The 20,369-nt window shown below is 35.3% G+C and overlaps 1 protein-coding gene across 3 annotated transcripts in view; it reads right to left on the reverse strand.

Annotated features, from left to right (window-relative positions):
• LOC126972164 (uncharacterized) overlaps nucleotides 1–20,369 on the reverse strand; it is a 55,122-nt gene that overhangs the window by 31,176 nt on the left and 3,577 nt on the right. For 2 of the 3 annotated variants that reach the window (XM_050818769.1, XM_050818778.1), the window contains exon 2: nucleotides 18,896–18,969. In XM_050818769.1, the coding sequence (XP_050674726.1) occupies nucleotides 18,896–18,969 (74 nt within the window). Of the gene's footprint in view, nucleotides 1–13,536; nucleotides 13,660–18,895; nucleotides 18,970–20,369 lie in introns of those variants that run through there. The other variant, XM_050818788.1, reaches the window with a different exon arrangement.

Here is a 20,369-nt window from a genome sequence, read left to right on the forward strand (position 1 = left end):
ATATCTAAAATAATGTACCGTTATAGTATATAAATTTACTGTTGAGGAAGACGAGACATTTATTTTAGTGTCACAACATTCATTATAGGTGAAACAAATTATTCTCTGTAGAAATAATTATCTTCTTGTAATATTTTTTAATTTATCAGTTCATGGAAATCAGAGGAATTAAAGAAGAAATACTTCCCAAGTGAGCCGTACTGTGTTTAAATAGATAGCTATTTAAAACTTGATACAAGATGTGTAACAACACAACAATTGTAGGCAGGCGGAACCACAATCCACACCTACATTTAAATAGCACTTCTAGAAATAAGTACAGCGCAGGACCAAATGTTGGCATGTTAGATCAGTAGTTTTATTTTAGTGCCGCCGATATTGTCGTAAGACATACAAACGAGCATACTGCAAAGATAAATTCACTTTGTCACTCTTCTAAATCTAAACAATTACCTAATATTAAATTTAGATTTCATAATTTTACCTTAGACTTGGAATTAATTTTATATTAATTTACTAAGTAGATTATAAGTAAGAAAAGTGTTAATTAAAGTATTGTAAGTTTAGCGAAATATCTGTTAAGGCTGGGGACCGTGCCAACGGTCTTGAGGATTCGAGTGGAGCTAGGTTACCTCTCCCGTACAAGATCGCCATAGTTTTAATTCGGAATTAGAAGCATTTTTAATTAATTACAAACAAAATACAATTTTATTTACAAAACTAACAAAACTATGTCATGTTAAATAGTATTGGTGTACAATTAATAAATATTGGTACAATTTTTATCGAGATTGAATTAACTGGCTCCAACTGTAAAAGTTAGTGGTATTTTGTTTTTTTTAGCACTGTCTATAAAAAATGGAACTGTAATGAAAAAATGGATTTTCTTCTCATATTGTGATATAGATTTATAATTATTTTTGTAAAAATATAAGCTTTATATAAACCGTCAAGATATGGTTTCAGCTATGCGCTATTATTGCGAGTTTTTGGGGATAGCAGTCTTAAGAGCGTCAAGGGCATTATATCTAGTTTATTCAAGTTTGACAAAATCAATAGCCATAAACCAAGGCTAGGAGTCTGTAACTAAATTCTAACCGGTTAACATAATTATAGAGAGATGATAATACGGTTTTGTTTGCCTAAAACGAAATTATAGGGATTTCGGTTATTTAAAATCAGTATAAAGGTTTTGTTAAAAGAACCGGTTGAGAAAGGTTTATTTTATCTAATATTTGTTTAACAACAGCGTACAAAATAAGTGTGCGATCCTTGTAGTATGCTCGTCCCGTTTCGACTTTTGCGGTTAGTAAATATACAAACAAAATGTTACCGGTAATACCCTTGAACTTTAAAACCGGTTCCAAACCTAATAAATTTTGTAATAAATAAATATAAAACATGTTTTTATTAATTCAACATAATATGATTGCCAATTTTGCTCGGCATCCAATAATATTGGCTCCGACTGCACAGCTTGCAAAATACAAATCCAGCTTGGAGTTACTCCAAATGTATAATGTTGTAGGATAATAAGACAATTCGGATTATTGCAAAAATCCCAGGACGACGGCAAAGGCTCGGATAATTGGAACAAATTCGCAACACTTTGAACTATTTTTATGGATCATTGCAAAGATCCCAGTCCGACTTATAACGATTGGAAATATGAATGCTGATTGGCTGACAAAAGAGTATAATGGCTTCTTTTATCCGATTGGTCAGAAGTCTATCCTAATGCTAATTTTGGCGAATCAGCGCTCATGAGGTGGTTCAACGCGTTCTTAAGTTTTCGCAATGATCCGAAAATAGCTTTGCGAAAATTCGATTCAAAATTTTTATTTATGGAAAAGTAGGACAAACGGGCGTACGGGTCACCTGGTGTTAAGTGATCACCGCCGCCCACATTCTCTTGCAACGCCGGAGGAATCACAGGAGCGTTGTCGGCCTTTAAGGAAGGTGTACGCGCACCCCATTCCACAGCTTTGTAGTACGTGGAAGAAAGCTCCTTGAAAACCGCACTGTGGAGGACTGCCACACATTCAGATGTGGTTTTGTTTTTTATGGAAAAGGAGAACAAACGAGCGTACGGGTTACCTGGTGTTAAGTGATCACCGCCGCCCACATTCTCTTGCAACACCAGAGGAATCACAAGAGCGTTGCCGGCCTTTAAGGAAGATGTACGCGCTTTTTTTGAAGGTACCCATGTCGTATCGTCCCGGAAACACCGCACAAGGAAGCTCATTCCACAGCGTTGTAGTACGCGGAAGAAAGCTCCTTGAAAACCGCACTGTGGAGGACCGCCACACATCCAGATGGTGGGGATGATATCTTAACTTGTGGCGAGTCGTGCGAAGGTGGAATTCGGCGGCAGGAATCAGGTTAAACAGCTCTTCGGAACACTCCCCGTGATAAATGCGGTAGAAGACACACAATGAAGCGACGTCTCTACGCAACGCCAAGTGTTTCAGCCGTTCGCAGATCACTGGGTCCCCGACAATTCGAGCTGCTCTGCGTTGCACGCGGTCAAATGGATCGAGGTGATACTGGTGGGGATGATATCCTAATTTCATACCTTCATACATAATTGCAACATAAATAAACACATTTCTTTGATTGTAAATCATACTTATTATCTCTGTATCTCCAATATTCTTTTGGTCATTGGTTAAAATGGAGGTCTATCGTCCTTAGCGTTACCATAATATCTATACTAATAAATGAAGATCCAGCTTTTTTACACATATTCGCAACACAAATAATTCAGTCAATGTAATTCATTACATATGACAGATCAAACATGAGCGGGCGCGGGGTAAGGTACTTAACTTGTAAGTTATAGACCTACAGAACAGCTGGTTTAAAAATTTTATAAAATCGTTACAAAGTAAGTACATTTTTTAACAAACAATATTTAATGCCAGAATTGGCATGCAAACATAATTTCTCGATGGAGATCCTTTTATAAAAGTAATTTATAAGTAGTTAGACCGTATGTATGAACGGTAGTTACGGAACGAATTTTACGGCAATTTAACTGAATTTGCTCAACAACACCATCGGAATTCTTCACGCGACAAACTATTGAACGTATGTTAATCAGTTTCATAGTGCATTAGGCAACTAAATGACGTAACATTTTGGAATTCGTCTCAACATTGACAAAAGAGCATTGGGCTCACTTGGTTGATTTCAGCCGGAAGACGTACACTGTTGGACAAAGGCCTCCCCATCCAAAAGATCTACACGACGCACGTTCGGTCCTGTGCTGCCCACATCCAACTTATTCCGGCGATCTTGACCAAACATCGGTCTATATTATGGATGACCTAGCAATTACACTACGTCTTCCGGTACATGGTCGTCATTCGAGGACTTTACTGCCCCAACGGCCACATGACCGTTGAGCTATGACGTGCCAACGCTGTAATCATCTTCGCTAAATCGGTGATTTTCTGCTCCCTCGATTCGAGTTGGACATATGGAGCGACGTGCATTTCCGTGGTTTTTGAAGAGAAGGAAAGAAAAATCTGTTCGAGCGCAAACAACCAAGAGCAGTACCCAGAATATGATGACAACAATGACGTAAAACAACTAGAGTCACAATCACGGTCTAAATTTGTCTGAAGCAAAACTCGGTCTACGCGTCTATTAGGCAGTGTTTTCGTTCAGTTGTGTTTCGACCGCGCTTTGCATACAGCGCTACGCAATGACACAGTGTTCAGTGAAAAACTGTCGAAATAACAACATATCTAAACTTAAAATTGTCGTATTTCAGATAAGTGCCTCTTTAAATTAACAAAATTGTGTATCTAACTTGTAGTTTTCAATCATTCTGCTAAATAATTCCCTGAACAAAATGTTCTTGCCTCATGTTCGCGTCCGTCTCGCGCGTGAAATAGTGTTAAAACTTCTAATGAGCGTATACAATGGACTTTGAACATTACTGCCACGAAATGAGGTGTTAATTTGAATGGTTGTTTTAATGTTATCTGTATAAGACATAAGTTAATATAACTCGGACATTTTTGACCACCAATAGGCGATTGTGAGTATAGTTGTTAATTATACGTCAACAGATGATAATAAGCTGTGGAATGAGCTTCCTTGTGCGGTGTTTCCGGGACAATAAGACATGGGTTCCTTCGAAAAAGCGCGTACACCTTCCTTAAAGTCCGGCAACGCTCCTGTGATTCCTCACCACCACCAGGTGACCAGTACGCTCGTTGTCCCCCTATTCCAAAAAAAAAACAATAATAATATGCAATGTTACCAATACACAGGCCTCTGGACCAACTGGCTCATAAATGCTACCTTTATTATATTATATACAGTATTATAATATGATTTAATATTTATTATTATTACAATAAATTATTTACTTATTTTATTACACTATAAATTAAAAAAAAAAACGACAAAATCAACAAAATATAATATTCAGTCATTCCCTTTGATACACAATGTCACGAGGGGCTGCACTACCAACAATGTACTGAGTCAGCTCCTTTTAGCAGGGAATCACGCGCACACAATTATTTTTCTTTATATATTTTAATTTTTTTATAATATTTGTTTAATTTAGTATTTATTTAATTCAGTATTTTAAGGTTTTAATTAATATTGTAAATTTTTGTGTTTTTGTGTGTGTGTGTTTTTTATTGCTAATAAATTGTTTTTCTATTTCTATTTTATTAGAGATGATGACAGACGGCGGCTAAAGATTGTCGAAACATTAAAAAAAGACACCAATGATGCTAAGTCGAGTGGGCCGTAACAAATTGCTGTTCATTGCTACATTGCTTTATGTCTCAATGATGCCGCAATGAATTGTGATAGTCACAATGGAAGTGTTTTGATACATTACTTCTTAATATTTTTATATGAAATCTTCTTTAGGCACCTTGGGCCGTTTTGGTACGCGGAAAAAGAAATTTATTCTGCAACTTTCCTATAAACCTTTAATTTTATTATAAATGTTTTAGTTTATTATTAGATTTCAAAATTGGATGGAAGTGGTCTAGCGGATATTGTCTTGAGAAATGAATTCATCAATAAAGGATTTTATTATTATTACACGACATAACGAACAGGACGTTCAGCTGATGGTAATCGATACGCCCTGCCCATTACAGTGTAGTTCAGCTCAGGATTCATGAAAAACCCAAAAGCTCTGCGGCACTACAATTGCGCTCGTCGCCTTGAGATATATGTTAAGTATCATTTGCCCAGTAATTTCAATAGCTACGTCGCCCTTTAGACCGAAACATAATAATGCTAACACATTTACTGCTTCACGGTAGAAATAGGCGCCAATGTGGTACCCATAAACTAGCCGGCATTCTTTGCAAAGGAGCCTCCACTGGTCGTTAATACTGTAGCTTTCTATAAATCAGAGAAGTTTTGAAGTGAAAACATTTTTATACACGCTGAGCCTTAGTTGAACAGTAATATCCTCAGTGCGCTTAAGAATTTTCACTTCAAAAAATATTATTTTAGTATAGATTCATTAGATAGAGTATTGTAAAGCGGCCGTTTTCAATAACGTATCTCTAGTTACGGATACATTGCTGTCACCGTTTAATGACAAGATCTTATCAATCCATAGTTATGTCCAGTATAGTTATAGTCCTTTATTGAAATGTAAGTAAGCGAAAAAGGATAGATTTGTCTACCTCTAGCAAGTTAAACTAAAGATAGATATAGGTTATTGAAAACGGCCGATCAATAATTATTAGTTCGGCAACTAACACTGGTTGCTATATGTAGGGCGTCGGCCCGACTCCTGCGTATTACAGGACCACTTCCGCCAGACTCAACGTCTCACGTTGTTTACTATTACACCTTATTAATAATACAATCAATATCTACAATGTTATTCATCCTCATCCGTTCCTAATTTTGTAGTTAAATATTGTTTGATTTATTGTATACTCAATGTTGTTTTTTTACACGCATTTTAATAGTTTCACCTGTATGTATGTTTCTTTGTAACCGACTCATTTGGGCGCGATTTCGACCCACTTTAAACGGCCAGATTTCGTTCAAACTTCGTAGATTTATCGAGGACCGATGACAATACAATAACTTGATAAAATTATTTCATTTTTCAATTTGTAGTGCTTATGCACATATAGAACATTATCAAGTATACATTCATATGCAACAGTCAAAATGTTAATCTCATTAAAAAAATTCCCTTAATGACTCTTTTGGACCTAGGTTATAAATAGCGCGAATAGGCTCTTTTGCTTATACTTTATTTACCTCAAAGATTATTTGACTTGATATAAGTGCACTCTTAACCAACCTTTAAGAGTGATTTATTGAATAGGCGTTACTTTGCGGAAATCCATAATTATCCAAATCTTTGGAGTTTTCTTGAGTGTTAATTCCGCCAATAATCACCTTCAACCAATTCGACACGTGTTAGTTTCGCCTCAAGTTTCTTGCCAGAATTTAGCGAGTCAAAATCTCCTGAGGATGCCTCGTGAAGAGACGAAACACGTGTCGAATTGTTTGAAGACGAATATTGGCGGATATAACACTCAAGAAAACTCAAAACATTTGGATATGCAAGAGCGATATATAAAAAATCTATTTCAGTTTCGAGAAAACTGCTGTTTTTCACATGTCGAGAGTAGAGAAGTACATCAACGCTTCGTTCGTTCAGACGTGCAATTGTGACCAATTTGTGAAAAACACTCCAAATTATAATTTGTTTTGTATATATATTTTCTATTATATTATGTAAATATCGTGTTTGTTACAAATAAATATATTTCGTTCAATTTCAATTTTAAAAAACACCAAAAAACATATTGATAAGTGGCAAGCGAGAATCGAACCGACGGCTCCATGGTGAGTTTCACCATATCTAACTACTGCGTCACCGACTCTTGTTGCTCATTTACTTAACATGAATCTAATCTCTTTAATATTATATTGCATCAATCTCGGGACGCATTTATATTACATTCTTGTGTGGACATTACGACACAGAGTGTAGCTACGGAGTGAAAGCATGAAGAAATTGCACTTATGAAAAGCAATTCTTATTCGCGCATTTAAACATAATGACGATGAGACTACGGAGCAGTAATTTTATTTTCTTTTATACCGGGTGGTTCGCGTAAATTTACATTTTTGAAACGTCGATTTAAGAATGACTCATAATCTTGGAGAAAGTTCTTTTGAAGAATACACGCGTCAGTTCATAACCGTTACAACGATATGGTGCGATATGGAGGAAGTGAGGCATCTCCCTCCCCGTCAGCTAAACGCACCGATTCATTCCACTGCGTATCGGTACTCGTCTTTTAACATGTGACGAACACGAAACCTGTTGCATGCGTTTGGTGTTCTGTTACCAGAACAATTGTATTGTCCCACGTTACAATAACTGCATGATCACTCTTTTTGTAGTACGCAAACTAGATTAGCCTTAGCCAATAGTCGTTCAAGGAAACTTAAAAAATAAATTGATTTAAAAAAGCTTTTGACTTTTCGTAATAGCATTACGTATACAATACTTACATAAGTGCTAAATGTCGTAACTTCAAGTTTGCACCAATTTCAAAATGTTGTAGAAAATGTTAAAAAACAATTTTTTTTAGTCAACTGTTTTATATAGAATCTCATTTAGACAGAAATTTTGGAAAACTATCAGTGAAAACTGCATTCAAATCGGTTTAGCCGGTTCGGAAATTAGGGTGCACAAACAAACTGACAACGAAACATTATGGCCTCGATAGTAGAACAACCAGGATAATTCTTTTTTATATTTAATGCACAGCCACGAAAGTCAATATTATTTTTATATCTATAGACATTTAATAGCAATTTATTTGCGGCCAGTACGTTATCTAGTTTAACTAATAAGTTCTGAAGCATGTTGGCCTTTTTGGTTGATATATTTATATAATAATGAAGTATTACGTTTCATAATCCACTTTAAAATCGTCTGTCATGTCGTGTTGTCATATGTGTAGGTCGTAATTAACACTTCCGTGTGTATTAACATAATCCATATTTATTACCGCATCGTTCATGGTCTTTGAGTGCCTAACCAAATGGAGACGAAATAAATATACACTGCGCTCTAGTTATTCGCTGTTAATATTCAATTCTGTAGCAATTTTTTTTCAAAGTGCAAAAGTGTTTTACAAGATTAGATTGGACCTTACGTTTAGGCGTTCGGGTTCAATTTTTATTATAAATGTTTATAATATAGTAATGTTTGTAATATAGTAATCAAAAAAGTGTGTGTGTAGTGTGTACTTATGTATGCATACTTGTTTGGCGTAGCAAAGCAAAAACCGTTTGTAGAGTCTTGCAAAGAAAAGAAAAATCTAGCAAAGATGGTTTTGACAATTAATTATTAAACAACGAATACGGCTGTATGGGCTTGAACCCTTTGCTTTGAAATTTTAGGAACAAACTCCAACCCTGTTACTTTTAAGTTTCAATGATGCGCACGCTAAAGAAGTAAAACTACATAATTAACAATAGTTAAGTTTAGCTTTGTACGTATTTGTGTACTTTGGGTAACCTTGAGACATAAGATATTAAGTCTCATATGCCCAGTAATTTCACTAGCTACGGCGCCCTTCAGAGCGAAACACAGTAATAATTACACATTACTGCTTCACCTCAGAAATTGGCGTCATTGTGTTACCCATAAACTAGCCGGCATCCTGTGCAAAGGAGCCTCCCACGGTTGTGTTTACTTCTGGATCTCGCGTCGTTCTGACTACGTTTAAACTGACACTGAGACTATTAAGCTCAGTAAGTGGCTAGAAAGGTAAACACGGCCCTCGTTAAGCTATAAATACATGATGGACTTGGTACGGCCACACGCGGTACGCGATCCGGTACCGGACTAAACTCGATGGTAAGTCACATCGTCCATCGCACAAAATTGTCATTGTTACCACATTACGTGCGATGGACAATACGCCATACCATCGAGGTCCGCTACCGGATCACGTCCGATGGTTCGGCCGTACCAAAGTCGACCATTTGTTGAGGCTATTAGACGTCCGATAACTGCCATTGGTGACGTCAAGTCCACGTGGCTGTTACAAGATGGCGTGGCTGTTACAAGATGGCATTCCTGTTTCATCGCGCGGGGCGTTTTATATCGAATTTTCGTTCACCAGCAGCTCGTCTTTCAAGTAACGGCACTAAAACATTAATTATGCAAGAACTATGTAGAGTGGAACGCACTTTTCACTTTTATGGCTAAAGATAGGTAATGGTTTAGACTGTAGAAAAAACTCATCGGGTTATGACTTTATCGCTACTTTTCTTGTTCTTGTTTGTCAAAAATCTAGGCTTCGAAAAAACATTATATTTAACCAATGACATTCTATAGTCATAATATATGGAGGGGCATATCATTCGCAGTGTGATAGCGGAACGAAAAAAGTGTGCTTATAGATAATGTAAGCACACTTTCTCCTTAGTGGTGTGTCAACTGTCACTGTCCGAATCGGGTTCTAAATTGAACGTACGTTACGTCTGAATGGATGTTTTACATCGCTGCTTATTCACCAAGAATATTTAGTTAATGTGACAATGTATAGATAAGGCAGTCGAAGCTTATTATGGACAATTTGTGGCATGTTCAATATGTCTATATGTATAGAACGTCATGGTATTTGATGACTTCAAAGTAAGCACGGTGTAAGATCGTATGTTTTATATGTATGTATTAGATGATGGCCATTCACCATCGTGCCATAACATAATCTGCACAATAGTCACAAACACTTGTGACTATGTTAGGCCTTAATTTTGTTTTGTTTTTTATTTTATGTTAAATTCTTAAGTTTTTATCGTTTTGATTACAATATAGAATTATGCTAATAAGCAATTTATTTTGAACTTAATTTACTAGTTGAGTAAAAGTAAGAAAGTGACCATTACAAAATACAAATACAAAATCATTTATATCACACTTTACTATTCACTGAGTGCAGTGTAATATATTTCCTTTGTTTACATTTTTTTAAGACCTAAATATCTCCAAAGTTCGACGTCTAGATTTTAAGATTAAGTTCATTGGCAGTTCAATGCTGGATGTCTGACTCATACATAGGAATTCAAGCGCTGCCAAGTAAGTAAGACAATGCCCGTTCACTTTGGCTTTGACTTCACGGCTATGCCATATGCGTAATAAATATAAATAGTGGGTCAACTCAACGCTAACTACGTACCACTCTGTGACATCTAGTCGCTAATAATATGCAAGGGTTGTCACCACTGACCTCTACTATATACCACTGGACTGGCGGCTGTCAAAGTGTTTTTGTGCCTGTTTGATATTCGACACTTTGGCGCTGTTGGCCATGTAGCGAGAGTCTGCGGTACTAAACTAACTTCAAAAAATGTGTACTTTATTACGTTGATTCTTGAAGTATAAATAACACGAAATTAGTTCAAAATGCAAAAATACTTAAGAGTACTGTACATTCCTTCGCAGCCATTTGTTATACATCAAAATTAGTTCTCTGAACGCTCGCGAGTGGCGCTTCAAATAGGCACAAAAAATTTGCTGTCACACATATGGAACAGCCTGTCTAGTGGTATTTATACAGGTCAGTGGTTGTCACAAACACTTGTTATGAGATGTAGAGGGGCAGCCAATTTCAGAACTTATAACTATATGACTTAATCTGCGCCCGTCCTACTTTCACCGGCGCCCACAATCTACACGAGACGAGTGGTTTTTAACAACAAAAGGCGGTGGTAATTACTATCAGGGAACCCGCATGCTTTATCAGACATATTAACCCTGTTAAACGTTTCACCGTTAGTAGTAACAGTAAATATTATTAACTAAGAGTGACAAAATACTCGTCGAAGAGTTGGCCTTGTCGAGTAGGCAAACCGATGTTACAGTTTCACAACAATAAACGATATTCTTATGTTGCAACACTGATTTGTTTCATTCTATTTTTTTATCTGAAACTTTTTAAAGGCAAAGCGCGGGAAAATTCTTATCGGCGGCTACGTTTTTAACATTTATTTAATTTTATTATCACTGAAATTCGTACCATGAAGTGCCTTTTACTGAATGGCGTTTGGATCGCTTATGAAGAATGAACGAAATAAATTTTTCTGTGGTCCGCGGTGTGAGAAAGAGATGACGCTCTACAGTCGTTGCATAATTTTGTCTCTCTTACACGAACCATATTCGTTGCGTTTAAAAACCTACAACGATATGATTATAGCGGTTTTTTTGCGTAGAAAATACTAAAAATACATTTTAAAATTGCGCTTTATAGCATCAAATTATAAACAACTAAGCCCTTTTTGGTACTTATTAAGTAATAGTAATATAAATAAATATAGTTTTTTGAATTACAAATTAAATGTTTGCTTAGGTGTGTTCGTAAAAATAACGAGTTTTGAACGGACCTCCATTGATGTTTGATTAGACAGGACCACAGAGTACATTTTTTTTAATTCGTTCTTGCGAACAGGCTATAGCCCGGGCTCTTACTGCCTCGTCTTTAGTATTTTCATTTTTGGTATTCATTTTCAGTATTTTGTTTTATAAAAAAAGTCCAATAAAGTATACTCATCTCATCTATCATTGATCAAATTTTCCTTTTCTGTATATTTTCACTATTATTTTAAAATTATTTACAACACGATTCACTTTCCTCTAAGGAAGCAACTTTTTTCGAATCGCTCACTTTGACACAAAAGCTATCCAGTTAAGGTTGAAATATTACCCCATGGTACGAATGAATGAACGAACTAAAACAGTTTGCGATTCAATTGACATCATTTTTGACATCATTGCGATTTAATCAGTTGATTTGACGTCAACCTAAATTAGATAGCTCTAATGATGTCGTGCAAATAGCAAAGCAGTTCATTTTAGGTGGTCAATTGAATCGCAATAAGAGTTCATGGTAGGCCCGCTGGGCCTAAAATAAATCAATAGTTTAACGTAGGTAGAGTCATGTACCAAGTCACTGATCAGGCTTCATACGCTCCATGTAATCAACAATATATTGCCGAATTAAAATTTGTCATTTCATCCTGTTATATTTCATATTGGATTGCCAAATTCGGTAAAATCTGAGAAAATTACGTTGCTATGTTGCCAGTGTTCGTAGAGAAAAATACCATAAATATATGTCAAAATTATTTTTATCACTACAGTCTATTTTTTCTTGTCCGTTCGGATGCGTCATGACTCTGGTGTCTGTAAGGTGTCCTGGTATCTGGTGCCCTTTATATGTCCTTTATGTAACTTTTTTTATAGTAATTTCCTCTTATACATTTTAAATGATTCTTGGCACTTTTAAAAAATATGGTTTTTAAAAATATTATTATATTTATTAACTAGGTTACGCATACTAGCTAATAAGACTGTAATAAATCTTATTTGTAATAAAGAATATTTGAAATTGAAATTGAAATTGAGAGAAGTCGCTTAATTTTGGGTCTACTGCCGCATTTATCACGGGGTGTGATTTTATCTTATTAATTTGATTTGCGAATCATATCAAACAAAATTTTGTTTTAACGACTTATATGTCATAAAACCCCACAACATTTAGGTTGTTTTAACCTTGTAAGTAGATACAAATCTTGTATGTTTGCCAATTCTGCGTTCATAATTAAATATCTGCTTCGTGATGCACATTTTGTATTTGTGTATTGTTATATTTCATAGCATATGTTGTGACTTCATTTATGTCAGTAACGACCGATCGAGGGTATCGCTGGATGGCAGGAGATCACCTCCGACCATTTCAACTAAATTTTGTTTTATATCTTAGTAGCATTTAATTCGGTGGGTCTACTTTTTATGGAAGAAAACAAAAGAGCGGACGCTTTCATCGCGCCATCTAGTGGGGGGTCTACCAACACTGCGTCTTCCGGTTACGGGCTGACACTTTTTTTAAATATTAATTATATAAGAAGGCAAAAGTTACTCGAAAAAGCAAAGAAATCATACCCTAAAAAAATAATAGCATGCTGATTGATTGGGAGCATTAATAGGACACGTAAACGAGCCATGTTGAAGAATTATGCAAATTTAAATATGCTCCAATCACATCCTTTGCCGTTGAAAGATCATTCAGCCAGTACAAAGATTTATTTGTTCCAAACAAAAAGAGTTCTTATTTTTAAACTTTAGAGAAATATGTGATTATTTGCTGCAACTTAAATATTACGCTAAAGTTAAGAAATATTGTAATTTATATTTATTTTTCTTCATAATATTGTAGTTTTTATTATACATTTTTTTTGTTAGTCCATATTATATCCTACATAATATTATAAAATCATATCTCAACACGATGTCACCAGTTCAATCCTCGCAAGCCACGTTTCAATGTGTTTTCGGATTTAGATTTCAAGTGGACGTTTATTCGACGCTTAAAATTCGACTCTATTCCGACGCAATACAGATCAATGCTCTTTGTCGCCGACACGTGTCGAAATCGTTCCGTAAATAAAAGTAGTAACTGCAAGCTACTGAGACAAGCTACAATGAAACGTAAACACTTACAGTAAGAATCTTATTTATTCGAATACGAGGCTATAAAATAAATCTACTTTCTAAAATATTCAATTAAGGGGTACAAACATTGTGAACATATTCACTGGTCGAGGGCTCCTCGGGTTATCCTAGAAAACAGTTTAAATTAGTTGATTGTTTGTCAAGAGTACCTACATAGAGTATTTCACCAACCGTTTGTGGTTTAAAGCAACGTACGATCACGATCCTGGAGGTCTACTCGCAAAATAGACAACGATACATTGGGAACGATACGATAATACTCCGAATATATCACAACTATCCTACTCTAACAAATGTTCGAATTCCTTATTGTTTATCGTTACCATAGACTAATATTTTGAATTTTTTACGATGTTAGTGTGAATGAAATATGTTCAAACCTAAACATTATCTGTGCTATGTCGCTCTTAAGTGTCAAAAGTCAAAACATAGTTTAGACGCTAAGGACCATGCCAGACTCTGCACCAGCAATTTGGTATCATTTACACATAATGTAAATGTAAAAAAAATATGTAATGAATATAATATGACCATTTAAAATTTAATAAATAATACAAAACTTGCGGATAATAAAATGTTAAAATAAGTAACTCAACCCTTCTCGTAGACTGCCTATTTCTCGGCGGCTCTACTACCTACTCTAGGCGGCCATTTGCATTATTTCTACGCATAAACGATCAACAAAATGACTAAGTAGTAAAAAAAACCTGTTGAATAGTAAATCACATATAATTATTTCAATAATATTTATTAAATATGTATTTAGTATGGAAATATATCTATACAACTTGAAACGATAATAGCATCGACAGCCTAGAAGGTGTCGTTGAGATTATCGTAAAAGTGACGTTTGTTTATTTGTGAAATTCGAATATTCGTCTCTGACATTTTCAACTAAGAGTAGGGTTAGGACCGATAATATTGAATAATGTTTCGTTCGTTCAATCATCGTTTCGACATTGAGAGATTCGATACGACTAATGCCACGATTTATCGAATATCGATTTTAGGAGTAGGCCCCCTGAGTAAGTAGAACAACATCCTTAAGCGTTGATTCACAGATTTAACCCGAGACGCGTGTAGGGATATCAACTTTGCAACCACGAACAAAAAATCGATAAATATTTTTTGTTCGTGATACTTAAATAACTTTTCAATAAAAAGTAACCGGTTAAATCATAACATGAACTTACCTACCTATACAACAGAAAACAAAAAAAAATATAAAAAATATTTAAATATTTAAATATCTCGCTTACTTATTTGAAATTAATTTATAATTAATTAGTAGGAAGATTGCGACAATATTTTTATTATTCGTGTTAACTCTGACTGCTCTACCGGCCGTTCCCAATATACGATCTACAGATAGATATAAATTACTGCCTTGCACTGTCAGTAATTAGCTGTCAATAATCTGAAGCTGTTCAATATACCCGATAAGTAATTCTCATCGCCTTATATTTGGAAGCAAGAATTGCAATTTCCATACAAACTTCTATAGCTGGTAAGCTATACGCATCCCATTGACAGACAGTTACCGTCGATAAGTTTATTGGGACAGAAACGTCAACGATAGCTACAATTTTTATCTCAAGTAGGCCACAACCGGAGATAGATGAATATTGGGAACGGCCTGTAGAGAACGCCGCCAACCGTCCTCTGCCCACACCACACCGCAACTTGTATCTCCTTTCTATAGGGAAGATATCCTGCAGATATCCCGCGAGTTGAATGCAGAAGCTCAGGAATGCGAGTGATATGACCAGTGTTATCAGATTTTTTTTCAGCCTATAAGGGACAAATGATTTAATGGGCAAAAAAATAAGGGATTTCAGTTTTTTACCCGAGAGACACATTACTGGTTACAGAAATAGGCGCCGTTGTGGTACCCATAATCTAGACGACATCCTGTGCAACGGAGCCTTCCACTGGTAAAATAAATGGTAAGAATATTCAAATATATTGAATGAATTGAAGGAATTACAATATATCTATCTACGGCAATCATTGTTTTTATTGTAAATAAAATGTGTATCGTTATTCATAGATTGTATTTAAAATAAATTAAACAATAATGAAGCTGTAACAATTTCTTTTAAATGAATTTCATGCCATATCTTATGAAAGCCAAACTTTTCCGAAGTGGTCATACAACAAAACTTGCAGATCTATTTATTACCTAAAACTTTGCCATTTAACTTTTTCCATAGGACTTGCCGGAAAACGAGAGAAACCGTTTTTACCCTAAACCCTCCCCCCCCCCCTTTATTTCCACTTCCCGACCTCAGATCGCACGTAATTTATTTTTCCTTTCATTTTTGTTATAATCTCTTGCATTTCCAAATAAGTTTTTATCATTTTCAAAGGCTTTCAGCACTGGTCTTATAAATGACTTTTAAGTTTTATTTTGAGTTATATCTGGGTCCCATTAGGTACGATTTGGCACGACTCTTTGGCGAGTACGAACACTGAACTAGGCTGTTTGTCGTTCAAAACGACAATTCATATTCAACACAGCCTCAGTAGTTTAAAATTATTTTATGCAGTCGAAATAATATGCTCGCCTGCAGCCAAAATATTGATATATGATAATATAATATTATATTATAATAATAAATGGTTTTTGGTAATCATAATATATGTACATATCTTTTACTGTAATGCACGACGAATAACACAAATACATAATATTTACTTACATTATTATTATAATACAAACATTATGTGCATTTGAATAAATAAATATGACCTTGTGATTATAGACGCTTGAGTCAATCCATATCAGCAACAGAGTCCATTGGTTCAATAATACAGATGTATTTTTTTTTGGAAAATCATTCAGGTCGATTTCCGTCAAAAGTTAAAGAAATTTAAAAAAAAGATTTAAAAAAAAAGAAAATAATAATATGCAGTTGTTGGTTTCTTATCAATCGAGGGTATGACTCCTTTCACCACTTTCCTCTAAGTCTCGTAGTTTCCAACTTAGCCATCACCGCCCTTCTCAAAAAACCACCCTGTTTATTGCGGTTGAAATGTATAAAAAACTATTGTTACGAACTACTGTAATAGCGTGAACGAGAACTAAATAAAACAAAGTTATTTCTTTAAATCTTCGTTCCAATAATAGACCATTCATCCTAAATAACGTGCTATCAATTAGGTCACGGACGCATACTGCAGTGCATTTAAATTGTAACATTTACTTATGACGCCAATTGAAATTTTACTGTTTATATTTTAACGTAATAAGTATTTTATGTTAGCATGAATTGAGACGTTATTAAGTAGATTTGTGCACAGACGGAAGCCATTGCCTTTTTTTTATTTTGTGAGGAGAACAAATGCTATGGAACCATAAAGAAAGAGTAAGAGCGACAGAAACAGAACGGAGATATTCATCTGAGTTTGGTTCGCCATCGTCGATTGAATATGAACAATGTCTGAAACGAGTATACGGGTTATGCAACACCAAAGAAATAACATGAAAGCAATTCTAACTTTTAAAGTTTTTTGGATGTGAAGTAGAAAGAGCGTAAGGATCACCAGATAGTTAGTGATCATCGCCGACCTCGCTCTTGCAACGCCAGAGGAAACACCGGAGCGATGCTGACCTTCTAATTGGCTGTTCCTCTTTTTTTTAAGATATCCATGTTGTATCGTACTGGGAATAGCGTGGAAGGAATTTCCTTTCAGAGTACGTGCTTCTTTTAAATTTGCTCTTGTCATGAACTACGCTATATAGGTGAATACAATACGCCTCATGTGATAATGCCATAAAATTATTCCACAAATAAAATTTGAAAAAAAAAATATGACCGATGCTGTAATCAAACCCACGACTTCTCACGTTCCGTGCGAGTGCTCTTCCAACTGAGCTAACCGTTCGTGTGACGTATCGTCATAAAATCTTGTGTACTTTGTTCAACTCTCAGGTTGTGGCTTCATCTACAGGATCTACTTTACACTTGATAACCTTACTCAACCCCAATATTTGCATATTAGGAAATTTACTTGAGATGTCGCTCTTGCTAATCTAAAAAATTTGTTATGTTTTAAAAGTGATATCCCTCACTACTGGGATTTATACACAAATAAATTTTGAAAACAAACTTTTATCGTCGATGTGGGACTCGAACCCACGACCTCTCGCGTTCCGTGCGAGTGCTCTTTGTATTAATCCCTGAAGTGATATCACTTTAAAAACATAACATATTTATTAAATTGCTGTCGATTAAGGCTGGAATTCGTTAACAGGTCTCAGGATAAGTGAAAGATGACGAAGTGTTTGGGGCGTTCACAGAATTACGGATCTTTGACAGTTAGTAGTAATTTAGTTTGTTGTTTTAATAAAATCAAGCTAATAATTTTGAAATAATGACTATTTCATTTCCGCAATATTTAAATATTTTATACAGCGCAATATGCCCGCATGACGCCATAAGATCACGCACCGCTAAAAACGTGGGTAGTGTAGTTAGTGACATCACCTTGATTAGGAACTTTGCTCCACAGCGCCTACACAAATAAGTAAACATTTCAGAAACTTTAAGTCGTATACTAAATATTTTTAGTTATTTCTTAAGTTTTTAAAAGAGCACACTGTAAGATAAGAATATTAATAACCAATATGGATAGAAACATCAACACTGTTACATTTCGCTGTTTAATTTCGTAACTAAAGCACAAAGCATCTGCTTTTGGTTCCATACTTAAGACCGCCTTGACATTTATTCAATAGATCCTAATCATAGCTCACGAAAATCCATTAAAGGTTGAAATGAAGCGCATTATAAATTAAATTACCACTAATTTTAAAGATATTATTAAACACACAATATAAAGATACTATTATACACACAATAATGTAAGCCAAAGATACCAATACCTTTGAAAACTATTTTATTTTATGTAAGTAGCATATCAAAGTAACAATTTGTTTAGCAACACATGCCATGGTTTACTTATCTAATTGCATTAACCATATTAACGTATCAGGTCAAGTAAGAATTAAATATTGCCCTGATTTCAGGCTGCACTACTTTCGAATCGTGTACTGGGAGTTTTTTAATTCTTATTATAATGTTTAGGTCTTTAGTGTTACATTTTGAGCGAGATTTTTCATATTAATATCGCAACTTTCAATAATTTCTATCCTACTAGATGAACCCCATGGAGAGACTGGGTCATATCAATTGGTTTATCTGGACAAACGCTTCCTTGCGTAGACCACTACACGCTAACCTACTGGGTTAAGGCTGTCCCATTAATATAAATTACACATTCAGTAATATAAACAATAAATATATAAAAGCTATATTATTATTTATGTTGTGCACTTACCGGTGTCCTGCGGTGTAGTAACGTCCCAACAGGGCTGGGTATCTTAGTCGGCGTATCGCCATGCGGGCTTCGAGCTGAAATGTTTTAATTTGTTAAAGTGATAGTATGCGGGGTGTCAATATACATAAAGATTTATTCTCTAAGAAAAAACTAGATAGTACAACACCCTTGGCTTTGATCCTACTACTAAGTAATACTTTTAGCATTGGTTGAAGTACTAAGAAAAGCAAAACTATCTATAATATGACTATTTGACCGATATTTACCATATAATTGGAATTTACGTGATGAGATATTTCCAAGTAAATACTATACGTAAAACTTTATGTGTGGTATTAATAATGATGTTGATTCATTAGGACCTAGGTTATAAATAGCCTTTGTTCAACTCTCAGGCGCTAGCGCGAATAGAGGGCTATTTCTTTATTGTGCAGCACAAAGATGGTATTGATATCGGCAGCATTGCCCCATAGTAATAGAGGACCTATTCCTTTTTTGAAGTCTGTTAAAAAATGAAAATTGTTTAGATTTAGAAGAGTGACAAAGTGAATTTAAATGTAGGTGTGGATTGTGGTTCCGCCTGCCTACAATTGTTGTGTTGTTACACATCTTGTATCAAGTTTTAAATAGCTATCTATTTAAACACAGTACAGCTCACATGGGACGATATATCTTCATTAATTTCTCTGGTTATATGTCAATTTCCCGCGCACATACTTATAGACCAAATAGCAAATTTAAGACTTTCATGGTTTTCCCATGGATGCCATTGTCAGATCTGAACCAAATTGCAATGGGACCACACAAGAATCTTTCAAACAAAATTATGATAATCAGTTCACCCAGTCGAAAGTTCTGAGGTAAGAAACAAAAAAAAACCGACGAATTGAGAATCTCCTCCTTTTTTTAGGTCGGTAAATTCGGAAATATAAATAAAAGAGAGGAGAGGTCGAAGCGTATGAAAAAAGATGGTAGAAAGTACCTCGTCTGTAGGAAGGACAGGTCATTACGCGACCACTGTTTAAGAGGATTGAAAAACAGTTTCTGCAGAGTTGTACACTAACACATGCTTCCCAATTGTTATGGAAAAAGTTCGGGAGAAATGAGCTTACATTAAGATCCTTCTTTAACACGTCAACGAACGCCTGGTCGCACATGGCGACGTCACACGTTGAATTACTGGGTCACCAGCCGTATAGCCCCATCCTTGCATTTAAATTTTTCCCCAAAAATAAAACTGAAACTTTGAAGAAAACTTATTCAACGAAACAAATGCAGCGGGCTGGTTGTTTCAAAAGGCTGTCGAAGAGACCCCTAAAGATGAGGACAAACTGCTTTTCTCGGTGTTTCTATTGGATGCAACAATATATTGAATGCATGAATGGACAATATTCTGAGAAGATATAATAAAAATTGCTAGTTTTAATCAGGTTTTGATTTTTCAAAGAATTTTCAGTTTGGCCCTCATACATCA

The sequence above is a fragment of the Leptidea sinapis genome, chromosome 2 (genome assembly GCF_905404315.1).
Source record: "Leptidea sinapis chromosome 2, ilLepSina1.1, whole genome shotgun sequence".
Classification (NCBI taxonomy): Eukaryota; Metazoa; Arthropoda; class Insecta; order Lepidoptera; family Pieridae; genus Leptidea; species Leptidea sinapis.